Source organism: Hyperolius riggenbachi, chromosome 1 (genome assembly GCF_040937935.1).
Source record: "Hyperolius riggenbachi isolate aHypRig1 chromosome 1, aHypRig1.pri, whole genome shotgun sequence".
NCBI lineage: Eukaryota > Metazoa > Chordata > Amphibia > Anura > Hyperoliidae > Hyperolius > Hyperolius riggenbachi.
In genome coordinates, this window is record NC_090646.1 from 472973056 (window position 1) to 472993579 (window position 20524).

Here is a 20524-nt window from a genome sequence, read left to right on the forward strand (position 1 = left end):
CTCTGAAAAAGTGACCAAGGCCGTGAAATGTGCGTTTTAGTCTAATAACATGAGAATAACGTGTATTAAGGACATTGTTTTTATGTGATGTCATATATGACTACTGATTGTTATAATTAAACGTTACGTTTTATGCTAGGTACTAGTATTTACTGGGCCGTTAAACCCTTATGTTTGAACATCTCATGTATCTATGTTCCACGCTATTTGTTCTGTACCGTGTACAGCTTTAAAGAGAACCCAAGGCAGTTCCATGGGGGGCAGAAGGGACAAAGGAGCATGTTCTCTGCCTCATGACATGCCTCTGTGTCCCCACACTGCCACTCTGACACCCCCCCCCCCCACTTCCGGGCTATAGCCCCTGAAATTTGCGGCAATATTTGTCGCCATCTCGGAGGCTAAATAGAGGAGAAGGATTCCCTGCTCAAAACGTCCACTAGAGGTGTTCCTGCAGGCTTTCCAGAGCTGCCATTGGGCAGCTCTCTCTCCCTGGCCGCACCCTGTGATGCTCCCCGGCCTCCTTGCATGCTGCTGTAAAAGAGAGATCTCTCTCCATCCAGCGTCGTGACCCAGAGGTCACAAAAACGAAAGTGGGCCAGTTGCGGCCCACAGGAGTGGCAGAGAGTGACGGTTTTGGCGGCTACCTGATCCGCACAGCTCCCCGGATCAGGTAGCATCATTTTTATTTTTATGAGCCCACTTTGGCCTCTCTTTGAGAAAGAAAATAATAACAACCTGTCAAGTCAGGTGAGGTGGATGGCAGTGGGTGCAGGGTGCAAACGGACAGCCCGTTTGCACACTGCACCTTCTGACATCTACCTCACCTGACGGTAGGACAATTTCTGCCTTGTGCTGTCCTGCAATACACGTATGTACTATGGAACATGTGTCGATTAAGTGCACATATTACACTGCAGTGCTGGAGTCTCGACCTTAATATGTTAGTCTGTCCTGTTATTCTGTCTAGCTAGTCCAAGGGTGGGCAAACTATGGCCTGCCGATGCAGGGCCGGATCGCTTGTCCCCCCCAGGAGGTGATCTGGCTAATAGACGCCGCATCAGTTCACCGGCCGCAAGCTCACCTTTAGCCTGAGGGATTGTGGTATCCGGCAGGCAGAGCAGGGCTACGGGAAAATGGTGCCCGAAGCCCTGCACTGAAAACTCAGCGCTGTCCTTCGCCTCCACAATCTTCCATACATGTTCCTGGTATCTTCGGCGGTCGGGGCTTACTGCGGAAGTGCAGCCCGGCCACAAGTGCCCTCCTGAAGCACTCCCGACTCCAGGAGCACTCTGCGCCTGCGCAGTACTATTGCACAGGTGCAGAACTCTCCTAGCCGCAGGAGCAAGACGGAGGAGCGCCCGCAGCTGCACTGCGCATGCACCGACTGGCCCAAAATACTGGGACACCTTACGGAAGATTGAGGAGGCGGAGCACGGCGCCAAGGGAATGATCAGGCTGGAGAAAGCCCCAGGTATGTATGATTTTTTTTTTTACATCTCCGGTACACTTTAAAGGGCTAGAGCTAGCCGCTCCTAAATTGGTTAATAATAAAAATAATGATAAGAATAATATCAACTGACAATTTGCCAATTAACTACTGAAGACTGCACATTTAACATGCTGTAACAGTGGCTAGAGGTATTCCTTGCCTGTGAATGCGTCGCCTCCCTCCTCACTAATTTTATCAGGAAGAGAGACCCCTCCTGGGGAACGCAGCCTTCGGGGGCTCGGTCCTGATGCAAGAGCGAGGGATGAAGGTGGTGAATGAGAACTGTGGTCACAGGATATTAGAGGTACAGACAGTCTGGTGCGGGAACCTAGAAGATGAAAAAGGCTACATGATTAGGTTACATTACAGAGGGCTTCTTTTTAGTACAATGTAGTTTCTGACTCACCTCTCGCTGTCAGAAGAGCGCTAACTGTCCGTTCACCTATTGCATTTAATCCAGCTTTAATGTCAAGAAAAGAGCGGTGACTGGAGCCAATTGTAGAGGTGTCCTGGCCACGCTGATCTGTCAAGGAGAGAAGCAAGGATGTCAAAAGTGTTGTTTTTTTCCAATATAACCAGAACTATAATGTAAATGTATGCTAAAGGTGCTCAATAATGCTGCAGTTTTAGTGAACAATCAACCTTCCGATCTGATAATTACAAGTGGAAGGAGACGATTGGAAATCACCAATAGGGCTCATAAATGGGATATAAATAAATAGATAGCTATAACCAATCCCAAGCTTTCAGATAGAATTGATCCACAAAACGGATCGATAGTCCGATCGATAAAGCAATCATTTGTTGTCGACTGGCACCATCAATACCTCCAATCCAATCACAACTATCGGTCCGAAAGGTCAATTATTTTCTGAAATTAAGAAAACTATACTTTTTCACTGATATATGCATATACTGGATATATCTATAAAATAAATTACAACAACTGTCTTGCTCTTAAGACTTAAGATACAGTACGTACACACATGATCAAAGTCGCCTGAGGTGGCTGAGCGCCTCAGCCAATAGTTATGCGTGTGTACAGTGGCCCCTGACCGCCTCTCCGCAAGTTAGATGGATGGCTTGGCTGAGCGGCAGCCCACTCCATTGTGCACACCGTTACCCGCCTGCAGTGTAACGTCACGTACGCACTGTTTCATCGTCCCCCTGCCTCCCCTCATACCAACTAAGCGCATTGTCAGCTTTACAGCTAACTTTGCATGTGTTCAGCCCAGCCCAGCGGCGTTGCCCAAGGGATCAGGTCCCGATCCCTGATGAGAACTGATGGACTCGTTGGCCCTGCTAGCTTTGCACCTCTGGAAGCAGTACAGCTGCAGCTGTAGAACCTGCACTGGATGTTTTTGCCATGCCAAGTTTCTGATTGATAAATTGTCTAAAATCGATCACAAGCATATTGATCAGATATGTCAATGGAACACTAGCAGATTGATAGCATAATTTATTATCATAAATATCTAGCATGGCCACTTAAAACACATGAAAGAGAATATAGATATCCTTTAATATGCTGCTGCCTAATAGATATAACATTTTCACAAATGTAATAATATTTGTGTGTGAAACTAAGCATCGTTAAGACCACATAGCTGTCTTTCTAAAGGGCTAGTGCTCAGATGTCACACACTGGAACAAGAAATGTACTCTGCTATTTTAAAGCATGCCAGCAAGCATGCATTACCCAGAAGGCTGCACAGTGTTAAGTAAACACCTGGGATGTGTAGAAATAACCTGACATCTGCCACCTGCTGGCAAGTGTGGAAATAACTATGACTTCATGCATTATTTAAAGTGACACTGTCTCCTGCTTAAAAATATTTTGCTTTATAAGACATACTGCTTGCATTCACATCTAAATATAATATGTAAATATGCCATTTATTATTTTCTGATTTCCTCCTCCATACATCCTGCATAGTATTGTGAGAAATGATGCACATCTTCATGCATCTGGAGCAGGATAAACTTGTGGTGCACTACCAACTAAGGGCTGGTGCACACCGAGCGGCTTTTTCCGCGTTTTCAGATCCGCTTGCGGCTGCGGATCTGCTTGGTCAATGTATCTCAATGGGGTGGTGCACACCAGAGCGGCAGGCGTTTTGCAGAAACGAAAAATGCCTGGGTGAGGCATTTTTTGGATTTCGGATGCGTTTCTGCCTCAATGTTAAGTATAGGAAAAACGCAAACCGCTCTGAAAAACGCCTGTTCAGAGCGGTTTTGCAGGCGTTTTTGTTACAGAAGCTGTTCAGTAACAGCTTTACTGTAACAATATATGAAATCTACTATACTGAAAACCGCAGCAGCAATCCGCAAAACGCTAGCAAAACGCCTCATAAAAATAAAAAAAAGCGTTTAAAAATCTGCTAGCGTTTTGCGGATCTGCTAGCGGGTTTTGGTGTGCACCAGCCCTAACAACACAATACTTTCACAGCTCTCCGTAGATCCTGTAGTCACTCTAGTGATCAAAATCCACAATCATTCTGCTTACACACATCACCTAATGCACTGCTACAAACAAGAATCACTGCTCCCCATGTGTTTATACAACCTCTTCCCTAACTCTAGCTGCATCTTTTTTAACCTCTAGAATATAAACAAGTGTGGTGCTTTACTCATACTGAAAAAGACTTCATACATCCCCCCTCCCCACCTAGTCAGAGCCGGACCATCCCCAAGGCAATTCTAAGTAGTTTCCTAGGGCCTGGAGAGAGTCTAGGGGCCTAGTGGATGCTAGTCCCCACCAAATCTTACTACAAAAAGCCAGGTGACCATTAGTGGTGGGCAAAAACTGCTATCTTGCCTAGGGCCCCATGTCACCTTAAAGAGAACCCGAGGTGTGTTTAAAGAATGTTATCTGCATACAGAGGCTGGATCTGCCTATACAGCCCAGCCTCTGTTGCTATCCCAAACCCCACTAAGGTCCCCCTGCACTCTGCAATCCCTCATAAATCACAGCCGTGCTGTCAGGCTGTGTTTACATCTGTAGTGTCAGTCTCAGCTGCTCCCCCGCCTCCTGCATAGCTCCAGTCCCTGCCCCCATCCCTTCCCTCCAATCAGCAGGGAGGGAAGGGATGCAGGCGGGGACTGGAGTTCTGCAGGAGGCAGGGAGAGCAGCAGACTGACACTATAGAGATAAACACAGCCAGCTCTGACAAGCTGTTTGTCAGCAGCGTGGCTGTGATGTATGAGGGATTGCAGAGTGCAGGGGGACCTTAGGGGGGTTTGGGATAGCAACAGAGGCTGGGCTGTATAGGCAGATCCAGCTTCTGTATGCAGATAATATTCTTCAAACCCACCTCGGGTTCTCTTTAATCTATTTCTGCATCTAGTGATCTATTGCCTCCATAGTACACAATCAATCACCTTACCATCGTTTTCAGTTTATTGATTGAAAGGGTTATTAAGCATAGTGGCACATTTGTCCACAGGCATGGAGAGGAGTCCATAAAGGCTATATTGATTGTTAAACAGATTTCTGCTGAAATCTAGTACAAGTCATATACACTGCACCTGAGCCTCTGAAAGTCCTAACCTGGTAACTGACTCTATACATCAATATACAATCACAAAAAAATTAGCTCAAAAAAAGTTAAGATAAAGACCAGTAATAAAACATACAGTAATTGTTAGGACAAATGAAACATGATTGCTCACTTGAAACTAACCATACCTGTAGTAGTAAATCCCACTATTATAATTATAGTGTGCATACATAACAATGTTAAGTACATATAAGACAGCAAAGAGCAACAAATAAGCAAAAAGACAAATCTATGGCACAATAGTATGGCTCGAATATGAAAAGTATACTGATAGGACAGCCAGCCTCACTCACATGGTGACAGGTCTTATCCTCTTGGTTGAGGATACGTGTATCACTCATTTAGTGCTGCTGACATATTCATATTGATCTGACGGAACAGATCATATGTTGGTAGTGAACTATCTTTGTCTTCTGTACCCCTGTTTTGGGCTGAAGCATTTCTGCTGAGGAAGTGAAGCTTTTTTATATGAAACATGAGGAGTTTACCAATGCTTGGCCTCAAGCATTATACATGAAAACTAAACTTATATACATCCATCAAAGGGGAGCTATTCATTAGTAATCTCCCAAACTAGTGGATGTCCAGTTTAGTAATGCTGTATACTATACAAATGCAATTATTTATACCCACCATGTGACTGTGACCAATGTTGTGATCAATGACAGCCATTCCTTATGGCATGGTTGTTGTTTCTTTTAACAATGATTTGTTAATTGTGCGCTATTTTAGAGGTGTTTGTTAATAAAGTGTTGTTTTTTATACTGTCCATTGGCTCCTGATGTCGATTGGATTATTATCCCCCTTAAAAGTTCCAAAACGCTTTCTCTTCTTGTACTGATAGGACAGCAACAAGGCTGAAGAAAGAAAAAATGCAAGACAAGGTGTGGTGTCGCCCAATCCAGCATTAACTGGGTTGTTTTAGAGTCTAGTGGTGGAAGAGTGAACAGTATTTATGCCCTTTTATTAGCTGGTCTGTGCAAAACGTGTTGCAGGCATCAGTCCACCTCCTCGGGGGCCAAGAAAGCTGAACTTTCATGTTTTAGCCTAATAACTGTACTGTTTACCTATTACTATATTTTTGAATACCTTTGCTTCAGAGTCATCTGTTTGTGTAGTGACAAGAGGACAACATATTTATTTTGTTAGGTTATAAGATCCAATTAACTTTTTCTGCTAAGTTTTCTCCTAGGTGATATTTTCACCACCCATGTATAGCTAAATAAACCGTTGCAGCCTGAAGGTTAGCATGACCGTCCAGCAATAAGCAGTTTTTTTTAGAGTGAGAAGGAAAAAGCATTTTTCATAATCTCTCCGGATAGGTCTGCTTTAAAGATAGTTACGTTCAATGGAGAGGGAAGGCAAGCTAGAGGCAACATGCAATTAACTACAGTAGTGCTCAGCTGAAAATGATCCAACATGGCAACCCAAAGATGACCACATACCATTATGTCTGGTAACCAAAATCTATTGTGTGTACATTACTTTATTGGGTGATGGACAGGGTTGACATGGTTTTTAAACCTGCTCAGTCACTTATTCTTACATGTTCCTCTCAACCAGTTAGGTGTACAGGCAGATACCATACAGGCATGTAAAGTTTGTTCAATTTGTCTGGTAATAGCCAATAGAATGTGATGTACCGTAATATTTATGGTCTCATCTGCAAAAGTTACAAGTGTAATACTCAAAACTAATGAATGGAAAAACGCAACATAAAAACTAACATTCTGCTGTCAGCTCAAGTTATGAACCAGCAGCAACAAGAGTACAATTTACAGATTATATTTTTAAGGTTCACACTACAAGTGATTACTGGCATTAACGTCATATACGTTCAAGTGAGATGCTGGGACAATGACAACTCCATAGTGCTCAAGGATGCTAATACAACCTACAAGCCTGGCTGTGGCTGGCTTTTCTTGAAAATCCTGCTGTAGCCATTTTGGTGGCAGTGCTGACCAGTACTATGACCTCAATAGAAAATGCCAGTCAGCAACTGTTAAATCACAACACTGGTGTCTACACCAGTCACCTCCTGCTAAAATCACCTGTCAGTGCCGCTCAATGCATGTAAAGCGCCAGTCAGCATGTGTCAGTACAAAAACTTTAGATCCCTTGTACATATACACGTATGTAACCTTGATGGGTCCAAGCACTGGTCAACTATATAGAACAACACACTACCTGTATATGCTGTTCAACCACCTATTTTTTTTTTATTGTAATATGAAAATCAATTAAAAAGGTCGTATACGTATTTCAAAAGTTGTTACATATGAATATATGCCCAACAAAGACAGTTCTTAATTTAGAACAAGGGCCAATCGGCCCAAAATTGTCTCAAAACTGGTTGACTCTCAAGGTGACCACACTTTAACCTGGCAATATTCAATTATTGATTGTATAAGTAACATTATTAACCATTGCACTCAGGGCAAAACAGGCCAAGGAGCACCATAATGTAGTAAACCACAATGGGATAGTGTGAACCATGCTCCTATATTGCCCGGTGTGCAAATGGCAATAAAAACTTGCTGTCATTTACAGCATTCCCTCCGCCAAATGCTTAAATCTTCTAAAGCTCCGCCCCAGCATAAATTTTACCATATCCTTGTGCAGGCATTCATTAGCAGTTTATTTTTGTCTGTGTATAAGCTGGTTAATTTGCTATTGTCAAATAAACTACCGGTACTTATGAAGTATCTAGTCAGCAGCAAAGACACTGGCCACTTCCTGCATCACAAGTCCTCATTACTACAGGCTACAATCTTCCCAGAGAGTGTCAGTCTATGCCTTTGCCTATGCAAGTCTTAACAGCAGGATGATGGAATCCACAACACAGCTGCAGCCATCCCACAAGCTCTAAATCTAAATAAATCAAACTGAAGTTTGAAGCCAGTGGAGTGGCTTTTTCTTACTGTTTTTGGATTCAATTGTACCAGGAGTGGTGAACCTGCAGGAAAAGTGCACTGGCCACCCGGCGGCCAGCCACCTTATCCAGGTTAGCTATACTGAGTGAGTACCAAGGTGACTGTTGAAGCTGCAGCCATCCCACAAAGCTGAAACTGACCCCAGCGTCTGGTTATGTGATCATAACCATAAGCCAGGATGAAGCTTTATCTCACATAAAATAAATATAACTACACTAATTATTAAGCTATTAGATGCTATGTCTAGACCTGTGCCTGGAGATAGGCTTCAATAAATTGCTATGGTTGCCCCTTCTTATATTGTATGTACAGCAATCCAGATCTGTGAGCCATGTGGTTTCCATCACCATTGATACAATAAAGGCTGGTACTTACATAAGAAGACACTGTGACATGCAGGCATAATGTGACGCTCCTGAGTGCCCTGCAGCCAGTGAATATTGGTGATTAACATGCGTTCTTAGCTTGACCAAGCATGTATGTTCATTGCTGAGGATGAGGAGACTACAGATCAGCTTCAAGGTGTATAGACTGTAGAAGTCCACTTTTAACAGCAATTTTTTCTTTTTTGGAAACTAATGGTTTAAAAACTTTACATTTCATGGATGGCAGTAAATTGATTCACACACAGCTTGACTCGCACAAATTGTGCACAGTGATTGGTGATCACTTGCACCAATCATTGCTGCCCAGCGGGCCTCGGAGGGCACTCGTGAACACTTTTTTCTTTACTATTTTTTATCAGGGTGATGACGCAAGACTGCGAAACCGTTCGGGCAGGTAACAGGCGGCACCATTGTCTATTGATCTACGATTGACCATTACATGCGCGCTAATCTTCCGGGGTTCCCTGTTTATGGGCCCCGTATGTGAGTTATCGTTTTTTCTATATCTACTGCCTTTTAAAGCAATTTTATCTAAATAAACGGGTTACGCTTAGATATTGCCGTTTTTGTTTTCCTATATAAATTCCTGAAACTTTACCTCCATACAGATGTCCACTGGATCTTCACGACGTCTGATGTTCCCTGGACGTTATCTGTGACCTGAGCCATTTTACAACCTTATAATGTGGGTTGTTGGGAGCTGGTAAGCCTTTTCTAGTTTTGATGTTTGGCGGATAGCTACCTCTGAGCATTTGATATATTGTGGTGAAGAATTTACCATTCCCTACATACAATGACTTTCTAAACCTGCGCTGACCTTTGATGTAAGCATTGGGTGTTGGCAAGTGTGAACAAAGCTGAATGGACTACTTTCACCACTTAGCTTTCAGTTCTTTGTAGGCTCAAACAAGAAGTAGAAACATTTTTGTATGTGTGACAGGAAAGCTAGGTAAGATGTGTATCATTCAGCATTAGGGCTCAGGCATACTGCCAGGCTACTCAGCAACGCAGCAGGCAGTACATTTTGCAGAAACACGTGGCACCTGCGTTTCTCTCTGTTGCAGAGTTGACCCCATTCAAGTACAGTATACTCAATGGGACAGTGTTGTGTAGCACACAGAAATGCACTGGACTGATGCTCAGTGACCAGTGTGCATCCCAGAAAGTGCTGTCTATGCACCATCTGATGTCCCTGCATATCGCACATTGATATGCTAAAATCTGCTTATCTATATGAATGCTTGCTTGGGCACTTAGTGTAACATTTCACTGTCCTTTTAAATTCAAGGTGCTGGGCTCCTCAGGGAACCAGATAGCCAGAAAGGCACAACAGCCACCAAGCTACAAGCTGATGAAAATACTGATGTTTATTATAGGATCAAGATGGGTGGAGCATAATATTGTGATATATTTGTTAGGTTTGTGTGCCTATTAAACATGGGCGATTTACTCCTCTCTGCACGATAATAAACATCAGTATTTTCATCAGACTTTGGAGTGCTGGCTCTGCTTCCTCCCTGGCAGGAAAAAGCCATAATTTTAATTAAAATAATAATGTGATTTGGTAATTATAACATGTGCCACATTTATAGTATTGATTTCATTTCTGGGCTTGTTTTAAGGATGACCTCTCTTCCATTAAGCTTTATTATCGAAGACCCTATTTTGATTGCCAGCTAAGTAGAATATTCTCAGCCTACTACTTAATATGTATGCACCTGTTTAGGCATTCCCCATCCTGAATCCAAAGCTGCCATCACTGTTATGTGTGCAGCTTTCCCCCAAAAAAGATATGTTGAAAAATAAAGAAGCAGTGATTGGCTGGTGCTGCCTGCATGCTCTGCTAATGTTAATCTCTCAGCATTAGGGATGGCAATGCTTAGGAGAACTCACGGAGAAGCATGTGATCAGTTTGATCAGCTGATAGAATAGGATCTGATTTGCTGTGATGACTTCCTAGTTTAATGCATGATCATGACCAACAAATCAGAGCCTTACAAATCTACCAGTTGATCAAACTGATCACACTTCTTCATGAGTTCTTCTAGGCATTGCCATCCCTACCGAGCATTCCTCTTGTCAGTTTACACACATTACAAGGAACCCAGTCAGTCTTTTAATTTACTTAAAGCTTATTTTACCATAAAAGTGAAGAAAGATAAAAACTGGGTAACAACTTATGTGGCCGCTTGCTTACAAGTTTTGTTCTTGATGTAGGTGTGCTTTAACTGGTTGCTGACCGCTCCACGCCACCCGGCAGCCCCAGCCCTGGGGCGGGAATTTGCAGGATATTGCGCACCAATGCGCGTGCATCTCCGCTTGGGTGACGGAGCTCCGCTCCATCATCAGTCTCCCAGGGTCGAGGAGACTGTTAGCCGTCTATTTACACTGTACAGCGCTGCGATCTATGGAAGCGCTGTACTGGGGACAGCAGTGTGACACGGCTGTCCACCTGGGAGGCACAGAAGCGATTGGCTGTCATAGGCTGATGCCTATGATAGCTGATCGCTGTTATTGGCTGGCGGGGGGAGGGAGGGATTGTAGTAAAAAAAAAACAAAAAAAACCATACAATTATTTTTAAAAAAAGACAAAAAAATAGATAAATAAATATCCTGGAAGTGATCAGAGCCCACCAACAGAAAGCTCTGTTGGTGGGCAGAAAAGGAGGGGGGATCACTTGTGTGCTGAGTTGTACGGCCCTGCAGCAAGCTCTTACAGCTGCAGTGGCCTAAATTGTAAAAAATAGCCTAGTCACTAAGGGGGTGTAAGCCTATGGTCCTCAAGTGGTTAAATCAGACCTACTGTATACCCAGAGCTAGGTTAATATATGGTAATCAATGCATGTACAGGAAAGATATGTCTGCTGCTGGCTGCGTCTCTGTGGCCTTTTGTAATTCATGTTTAAAACCTCTGTTCGGTGTACATGGGCACAGGAAGTGTGTCTCTGCATCTCATTTCCCCAGTTTATGTAAAAAAAAAAGAAATTACTGTTTTCCCTAAAACTCACAAATCTAATTTTTACATTGCTGGTTTGAAAATGAAACAAGGAATATGACCGGTTGCTATGAGCATCTAGCACAAGAAAAAAAGCATAGCTGAAGACTTTGTTTTGTGTTCAGGCCAGCAATAAGTGGTAGGTAATCTCTGCTGACATATAAATAGCAATTTAGGAGGATATTTGACTCACCTCTGCACAGTCCCCCTTGGTCCCACAGCAGTTTTGTGATCTCATTTGTCCAGGATTCTTTCACATTAGTGGTCTCAGCTTGTAGAAGTAACGTTTCCTTTGATTTCTGCCTGCGGAACCACAACTCAATCCGTGTGTCCCCTTCTGTGGCATTTTCTGTGATGCCCATGTCAGCAGTCTAAATTAGAAAATTAGAATATTCACGCTCCATAGAAGAGAGAGAGCACAATTGGATATATTTGGATATATTCCAGTGCTCGTTAACATGCTCCATACCTCCCAACTTGTTGAGAAATGAAATAGCGAAACTTAAGCCACACCCCTGCCACACCCCTAATCACTGCTCCGGCACAACCCTAGTTATGCATATCATAAAGATTCCATAAGAAAAATATGTTGTTTTATAATTCAAACCACACTGGTCTTTTCTATCCTGGTTCATTTTCCTTCATATTAACATTTGAAAATAAGAAATAGGCAGTAAAGTTTAGTGTCAATTAAACACATTCAATACAAAAATACATATATTTACACAGATCTGTACAGGAGTCCTGAAAGAGGTACAAATGGGGAAGAAAGAAGGATCCCAGGGTATCCCAAAGAGGGACTGTCCCGCCAAACGAGGGACAGCTGAAAACTATGAGCTTCTGTGATTTTTTACGTTTTTTCATGTTTTTCTTCCTGAATTAGATCTCAATTAAATTGAAGAGTCTTATGAGGCTTCACACACAGTCTTTTGCCACTATTCTGAATATGTGGTTCGGCCTAGCAGATGAAGGCAGTACATACCATAAGGCTTCCAGTGCAGTAATGATAGTTGTGAGGAAGGTATTTAAATAGCATCTCGGTGCATGATATCAAGGTCCAAGATACAGTTGTGCTTTTTACATACTCTGGCAGAATGTATGATTTCTTAACCATTTTTCATAGAATATGAATGATAACACAAAAACTTTACTTTCACTCATGGTTAACTGTGTATGCTTTTTTTTAAATCATTATCACTACACAAACTACACAAATGACCCTGATCAAAAGTTTACATACCCCACTTCTTAATACCGTGTATTGGCCCCATAACATCAATGACAGCTTGAAGTATTTTTTGGTAGTTGTGGATGAGGCTGCCCATTCTTCCTAGCAAAAAGCCTCCAGTCCCCGTAAATTCTTGGGCTGTCTTGCATGCAACACGGCTGATTGGCATTCCTTGCCTTCAAATCCATGGATATTTTCTTATATCCCTTTCCTATTTTATAGATTTCAACTACCTTTTTCTGTAGATCCTTTGACATTTCTTTTGCTTTCCCCATGACTTAGAATCCCCCAAATATTCTGCATTTTGTATTTGCATCTTCAAAACTTACATTTCAATAAAAGAAAAAAAATGAAACGGAACAAAACAAAAAAAACTTGCGCAGCACTGGATGGAAGCTGCAAGGGTCTGTTATTAGTCCAGAAACTCATTTACCTTTTATACACATCACTCATTTCAAGCAAACAGATTGCAGGTGAAGATGGTTACCTTTGAGGCCTGGTGCACACCAAAAACCGCTAGCAGATCCGCAAAATGCTAGCAGATTTTGAAACGCTTTTTCTTATTTTTCTGTAGCGTTTCAGCTAGCATTTTGCGGTTTTGTGTAGCGGTTTTGGTGTAGTAGATTTCATATATTGTTACAGTAAAGCTGTTACTGACCAGCTTCTGTAACAAAAACGCCTGCAAAACCGCTCTGAACTGCAGTTTTTCAGAGTGGTTTGCGTTTTTCCGCATCCGCAATCCAAAAAATGCCTCACCCCGGGAGTATGCGTTTCTGCAAAACGCCTCCCGCTCTGGTGTGCACCAGCCTATTGAAATACATTACCCAAGCGCATCCGCAGCCGCAAGCGGATCGCAAAACGCTGCCGAACCGCTCTGGTGTGCACTAGGCCTAATAGCCATTAAAACCCATTTGTGTCAAGCTGTGAGCATGTTATCAGGCCAAATCACCAGGGTATGTAAACTTTTGATCAGGATTATTTGTGTAGTTTGTGTAGTGATTATGATGTAAAAAGAGTAAACACAGTAGTGTGAAAATAAATGGCTTCAGCCAAACACTAACCACCAGTGAATGAAAACTGTGTTATTCATATTCTATGAAAAAAAGGTTAAAAATACATTCTGCCAGGGTATGTAAACGTATGAGTACAACTGTATATATATATATATTTATTCATATAGAATATGGATGCGTTGGAACGCCTTACCCCAGGGCTTCCAAAGTTAAAAACCTTGATTTTTAATCTTCCATAAACATGTAGAGCTTGAGTAGATGGTATGCATAGCCCAGGCAGGAATAAGGAGGTGCGTGGTTGACATCTTGTAACCAAATACATGCTTTTTCAGAAAATTTACACACAATTTCTTATCCCTACCCAGCCCATGCAAACCATCAACCCAAGCTGTACACTGTTGTATGCATTACTGAGTAAGGACTTTGTTTTTAAGGTAGATTTATAAACTGATTTCCAGCTTTGGAAGAATAGGGTTTTGGTGCTCCTCATTCCAAATCGCTTCTGAGTGTAAACATCCAACACGACACCCCACTGCATTATACCCTGGCCGCTTCATCTGTGCAGAAATTGCAACATCATCACATGCAATGGGGGAGTTAGGGCCTACTCTGATCATGTGCTCCAGCTGGAACCAGACACAGCAGGACAGCACTTCATATGCAGTTTAATTTTTTTAAAGCAAGTACAGATTCCCTTTACCAACCAATTATTTTCATTCATATATACAGTAGGCATATTAGGTCTACACTTAGAATGTCCATACAATGCTTTGTTATGAGTCCTTACTTTGAAGACCTGTTTGAAGCCGTAACTCTCCAGACCTCCCTCCGCTGTCTTCAGTTTGCTGAGCAACAGAAGTTTTTGGAAGAGGAACACATGCCGTACAGATTTTTTTCGTCCAGATAGTACAGTAAACACATCCTTCAGTAACAGTCGTCCATGTTCCTTTTCATCCACCTAAATGACAACATGCTAATTAAACTCATGCATTGTGGACAGATCTTAGGGAAACCCATGGCACATCAAAAAGAACACCAGACAAGACAAAGTTTAAAAAGCCAATAAAAAAAAACAAGTACAGTAGTAACTCTGCTCATATGCAGATCTTGTATATGGTAACCTTGAAAATTTGTGGAGTTTAACCTCCCCGGCGTTCTATTGAGATCGCCAGGGAGGCTGCGGGAGGGTTTTTTTTTAATTAAAAAAAAACTATTTCATGCAGCCAACTGAAAGTTGGCTGCATGAAAGCCCACTAGAGGGCGCTCCGGAGGCGTTCTTCCGATCGCCTCCGGCGCCCATAATAAACAAGGAAGGCCGCAATGAGCGGCCTTCCTTGTTTTGCTTAGATCGTCGCCATGGCGACGAGCGGAGTGACGTCATGGACGTCAGCCGACGTCCTGACGTCAGCCGCCTCCGATCCAGCCCTTAGCGCTGGCCGGAACTTTTTGTTCCGGCTGCGCAGGGCTCAGGCGGCTAGGGGGGCCCTCTTTCGCCGCTGCTCGCAGCGAATCGCCGCAGAGCGGCGGCGATCAGGCAGCACACGCGGCTGGCAAAGTGCCGGCTGCGTGTGCTGCACTTTATTTGATAAAAATCGGCCCAGCAGGGCCTGAGCGGCAGCCTCCGGCGGTGATGGACGAGCTGAGCTCGTCCATACCGCTCAGGAGGTTAAAGAGACTCTGTAACAAAATTTTCAGCCTTATTTCTTCTATCCTATATGTTCCTATAGCTGTTCTAATGTGCTCTGTCTTACTGCAGACTTTCCTATTTGCACAGTGGCTGTATTATCTCTGTTATATGATCTAATCTTCTCTCCTCTGTCGGCTCTGTCGGGCTCAGGCAATCAGGCTGGAATGTGCTGTGCTGTTTGTGATTGGATAGAAGCTATACACACCCTCTCCAGGCCCCCTGCACACTCTGTATGACTCACACACTGAGCTACTCTCAGCGTATCACTTGCTATGTGTAACATCTGCAACTATGGCGGCTGCGGACACGCAGGGTATACCCGCAGCCGCTTTTGTTCCCTGTTCACAGGCCTCATCCGTTCCGTCGGCGTCTAGCACGCCGAGAACGGTACTATCTCGTGCTCATAGGGTCGCTGTATCGCGCAGCCGCGCGCAGAGACAGGACCTTTATGCTGGAAGAAGGCGCGTCAGCTGACCTGCCGGTCAGCTGACGTCGGAGGTGACTCATGCCGCTCGGATTGGCTGATTGGTAAGGGGCGCGGCTGTGAGCTCTCCTCGGCTTCTTAAGCCTTCACTGGTCATTTGCAACTTGTCTGCTGTTGCGAATACACTCGTGTTAGCGCTCAGACCTTAGACTAGTATCCGGTGTGCTTTGATCTGGGAGGAAACCAGGGATTTCACACAAGACTAGGACTATTGTTATATTGTATTACTGATTACCTGTGTATGATTCTGGCTATACTCTGACCTTGCTATTGCTTATCGATTCTGTACTTCTGCCTATCTGACCTTAGTTGCTGAACCTCTGCCTGATATCTCACTATTCTTCAGCCTCACGTTTCTGTACTGTATTCACCTCTCAGTTGCCAAACCTTGCCTGTCTGTCCTCTCTACTCACCAGTGGGCCCTTGCCAGTGGTGAGGTGCTCTTTTGACTAAATATCCACCAGCTCCTCTGGTGAGGTTTAGTTTAAGTTATACAGCTCCTGTGACTGATAGTACCTTACCAGCTCCTCTGGTAAGGTCTAGTTAAACTATTCAGTCGCTTGTGCTGATAGTACCTTACCAGCTTCTCGGGTAAGGTTTAGCCAAACTTTGTTGTCACTCTTGCTGTTAGTACTTTACCAGCTCCTCTGGTAAGACCTATTATTTATACTACTGTGTTGCAGCTAGTACCCACCAGCTCCCCTGGTGAGGGCTAGCACTGTTGTTTCAGATAGTACTCACCAGCTTATCTGGTGAGATCTATCCATTTAATCTACTGTTGCACCAAACACTTTACACCTCTGTTTCTCAGCCTTCTATACTTGCATTATTGGTGATACTGCAGATCACCACATAATCAGGTATAGAGTCTGAATTATTGGTGATTCTGCAGATCACCCAATAATCAGACGTCTGTGTGCTACACCAATCGTTACACTATGTCTTTTGTTTGTAAACACTGCATAAAAATGGCAATTACAAGCCAGGATTGCAGAGGGGAGAGGCAGAAACAGCACAGAGGGGCACAGGAGAACATAATGAATAGAATGGTATGCTTTTTATTGTAAGAATTTTACAGTACAGTTTCTCTTTAAGGAAAAAAAACTTTAAACCGTGCTTAATATCTGTTTTGCTTTGATTGGCTTAAGAATTGTATATTGAGTCCAAAGCAAAGTGTGGGTTATTTTCATCCTCAAAGGGAACCTAAACTGAGAAGGATATGGATTTTTCCTTTTAAAATAATACTAGTTGCCTGGCAGTCTTGCTGATCCTCTACCTCGAATACTTTTAGCCACAGCCCCTGAACAAGCATCCATAGCAGGTGGCTCTGACTGAAGTCAGACTGGATTAGCTGCATGCTTGTTTCAGGTGTGTGATTCAGCCACTACTACAGCTAAAGACATCACCAGGAGAGTCAGGCAGCTGGTATAGTTTAAAAGGAAAAAGACATATTCCTCTCAGTTTAGGTTCCCTTAATGTAAAGTGTCCCTGTTGTTCAAGGTGTAATAATTATAGATAATAAAGATAATAATTGCCAAAAAGTGTGGAAATATCTGTCCTGCAGCACTGTACGTCTGAGAGTTGCTTCTGCCACATGTGGTTTGTTTCTGTAATGGAAGTTAGAATCAGGATGATACTATTTATTAGCTATCTTCAACGAGTAAGCTTCCGGCTACTCAGCCTTCTTCAGTAGGAAGAAGGCCTATTGGCCAATAGATTACTTTTTGAAACTTTTAAAGTCAGACAAAAACAGAATAATCCTATTTGAAAACCTCATATCTTAACTGGTGGCTAAGACTATATAATACTCTACTTCTACTGTACATTTATATATGGCTGACACTTTTATATAGCACTTTTTTTTAGAGGGCATTAACCGATTACTTAATTTCCAGTCCCTCAAAGGGAGTGTCACTTTAATGTTCTCTGCACTCTGCCAGGTCAGTTCTGGTAAGAAGCCATTTAATTAACCAGCATGTTTTAAACAAAAGGAGGAAACCAGAGCAACTAGAGAAAGCTCACAAAAAAAAACCCAAAAATATTGCATAAATGCCACACTATAATACTTCCCCTGGTGCGAATCGAACCCGAAGTCATAATGTTGCAAGGTCATTGGCAAAATCAGCTGTTGTGCTGCTCTGGTGGTTCTGTGTCAATAGTTCATATCATTACAATAACCTTGGTATTACAATAAAACTAGTACAGTTAAGACTAATATCTGTTATTCTGTGAGTAGATGTCCATATAAAATACATTCTGAGATAGCTACTACGCTTTCAGCTAACATTACCTCAAATCCCCGGATGGCTTCCGCAGCTAGAAGGTTTTTCCCATGATGCACTAGAGAGCCCACCAGTTCCCGGGCAGCATGGAGAGACTGTCGTTCTTGTTCACTATCTTGGTCACACTCCTGCATCATTTCTGCCAGAAAGCGCTGGTACTGATCAAGTTGCTCCAGTGGTCTGTGCAGAACAGTCCATGATTCATCCTCTTCCTTCTGGTCCCTTTTCTTGCCCTTTTCAACAAATATTTTCATGGGTTAGCACATGACATGTTTTACTTCTTACAAGTTAAAAGAAAAAAGGTGGGGCATTTGTTCAGATAGGAACAGGAAAAATGAAAGCAACTCCAAAACACAAAGATTAGACACTTATAACACCAATGTAAAATCTCTCCTCCAATAAGCATACGAAACACGGAGTGCTACCACGTCTATTAGCCCCAATTACAGACATCCATAAATCAATGTATCTGTAGAATCAAATTGGTTTCATTTTTTAAAAAAAGGTAATATACAGCAGTGACCACGTAACACATACACAGTTGTCAGCACACACTTTTAACTGTCATAGTATGCACAATAACCACTGTGGCAAGATTTTATAACAAATCAAAACTTGTTGCAAATGACAAGACAGAGTACAGAAATGGAGACTGAAAAGAGGAGGTGGAATTGGATAGGACATACAATACACACACAAGAAGGAGACAGAAAAAACAGCTCTCAACTGAAACCGCCAAGATTCTCAAAAATGACTCCAGCCAAAGTTAACTTGGAAAAGAAGTGTAGGGAGAGAAGCTAAGAGTGCTGGGAGTACTTAACCAAAGACAGACAAATCTGGAAGACATTCTTAACTGCCATTTACTCCTTGAGGCAGGGAACACACTTGACTTTCAGTTTTCTGCGCGCGTTTTTCTGCATACTTTTTCTGCACACCAAGTGTGTTTCCATGCAGGAAACCGCGCGTGTTTTTTCACAGCAGCTGATGTAATTGATAGAGAAAACTGCCAAAATGTGCAGAGTCATCATGCAGAATGTCAGTTTTTTTCTGCGTGCGAACAACACAGTAAGTGTGCACTAGCCCATTGATTAACATGAGTTCTCAGATTTTCTGTGCAAAAAACGCGTACGAAAACTGTCAAGTGTGTTCCCTGCCTCAAGTGCAACAGGAAATAAGTATGTGAAGATTTAAACTGGCGTGAGCAAATTCACTCCGCAAACAATATACTTCCTCACATTTTTTTTTCTAAGCTACCAAGCTAATGGACTCCTGTCAGCTGAAAAATAATACATGTAGCAGTATGCTTCCAAAACATATCCTGACTGGGTTAGCTTAAAGAGACACTGAAGCGAAAAAAAATATATGATATAATGAATTGGTTGTGTACTATGAATAATTACTAGAAGATTAGCAGCAAAGAAAATATTCTCATATTTTTATTTTCAGGTATATAGTGTTTTTTCTAACATTGCATCACTCTATAATATGTGCAGATTACACAACACTCAGCATTCAAAATGAGTCTTTCAGAGCAGTCTGTGAAGTAATTAACTCTCCTCTAGCAGAGGAAAAGTAAACAGTTCAATTACAGTTGAGATAATAAAAGTCAGATAACAGCCCTCTCCACGACTAAGTTAGTCGGAGAGCTTAATAGCTTTTTTGCATAGAGATAACAACTGGAGTTTCTCAACTCTTCCTGTACTGGAAACAATTAGACTGATGTATCTGATCTTAATGTTTTTTTTCTTAGCTGTGCTACACATACAAATCATAATATCATCATTTTTTTTCGCTTCAGTGTCTCTTTAAGGCCCGGTTCACATTAGCGTTCGCTATCCGGATTTTCCGGATCTGATCCGGACCGCATACTGTACAAACGGAACGTACGTTCCGCATAGCAATGCAAAGGCTATGCGGACGTTCACATACGTACGTTCCGTACAGTACGGAGCCGGACCGGATCCGGACTCCGGACTCTTTTCCAACATGCGCTATTTTTTGGGTCCGGATCTCCGGCCCACGCATCCTGACCGGAGCCTGACCTGAGCCTGACAGCACCATCCGGAACACAGAAACCAATGGGAAACGGAAGGCACAGAACACACTGCCTACCAAAAACCTGACGTTCTACCCCACTTCCTATGCGTATCCAAGCGGCCATTTCGGATGGGGACACATGGGCCAAGCATGTCTGGAGTGGAGCAGCAGTGACAGACGTGCTGCGGCTGTTTGGCAGAATGTCGGAGGTGGAGGTGAGGCCTACAGCGGAGGAACCTGATTGTACATGTGCACCCGGTGCACCTACTGCTGACCCGAACATTTTTTTACGTATATTTAACTATTTTTTGCCCACGGATCCGGATGGCAGCCTGATGCATGCCTGATACAAACGGACCGGATCCGGATCGGAACCGTACGGTTCTGATCAGGATCAGGTCAGGATCCGGTCTGTTTACTTGCCAAAACG

At 42.9% G+C, this 20524-nt stretch overlaps 1 protein-coding gene across 1 annotated transcript in view; it reads right to left on the bottom strand.

Moving 5' to 3' along the window:
- Nucleotides 1–20524, bottom strand: part of ARHGEF40 (Rho guanine nucleotide exchange factor 40) — a 168527-nt gene that overhangs the window by 19254 nt on the left and 128749 nt on the right. The window contains exons 15-19 of the mRNA XM_068240785.1: nt 18066–18290; nt 14392–14562; nt 11557–11734; nt 1896–2012; nt 1650–1817 (exon numbers count right to left, since the gene is read on the bottom strand). Coding sequence (XP_068096886.1) covers nt 1650–1817; nt 1896–2012; nt 11557–11734; nt 14392–14562; nt 18066–18290 — 859 coding nt within the window. The remainder of the gene's footprint in view (nt 1–1649; nt 1818–1895; nt 2013–11556; nt 11735–14391; nt 14563–18065; nt 18291–20524) is intronic.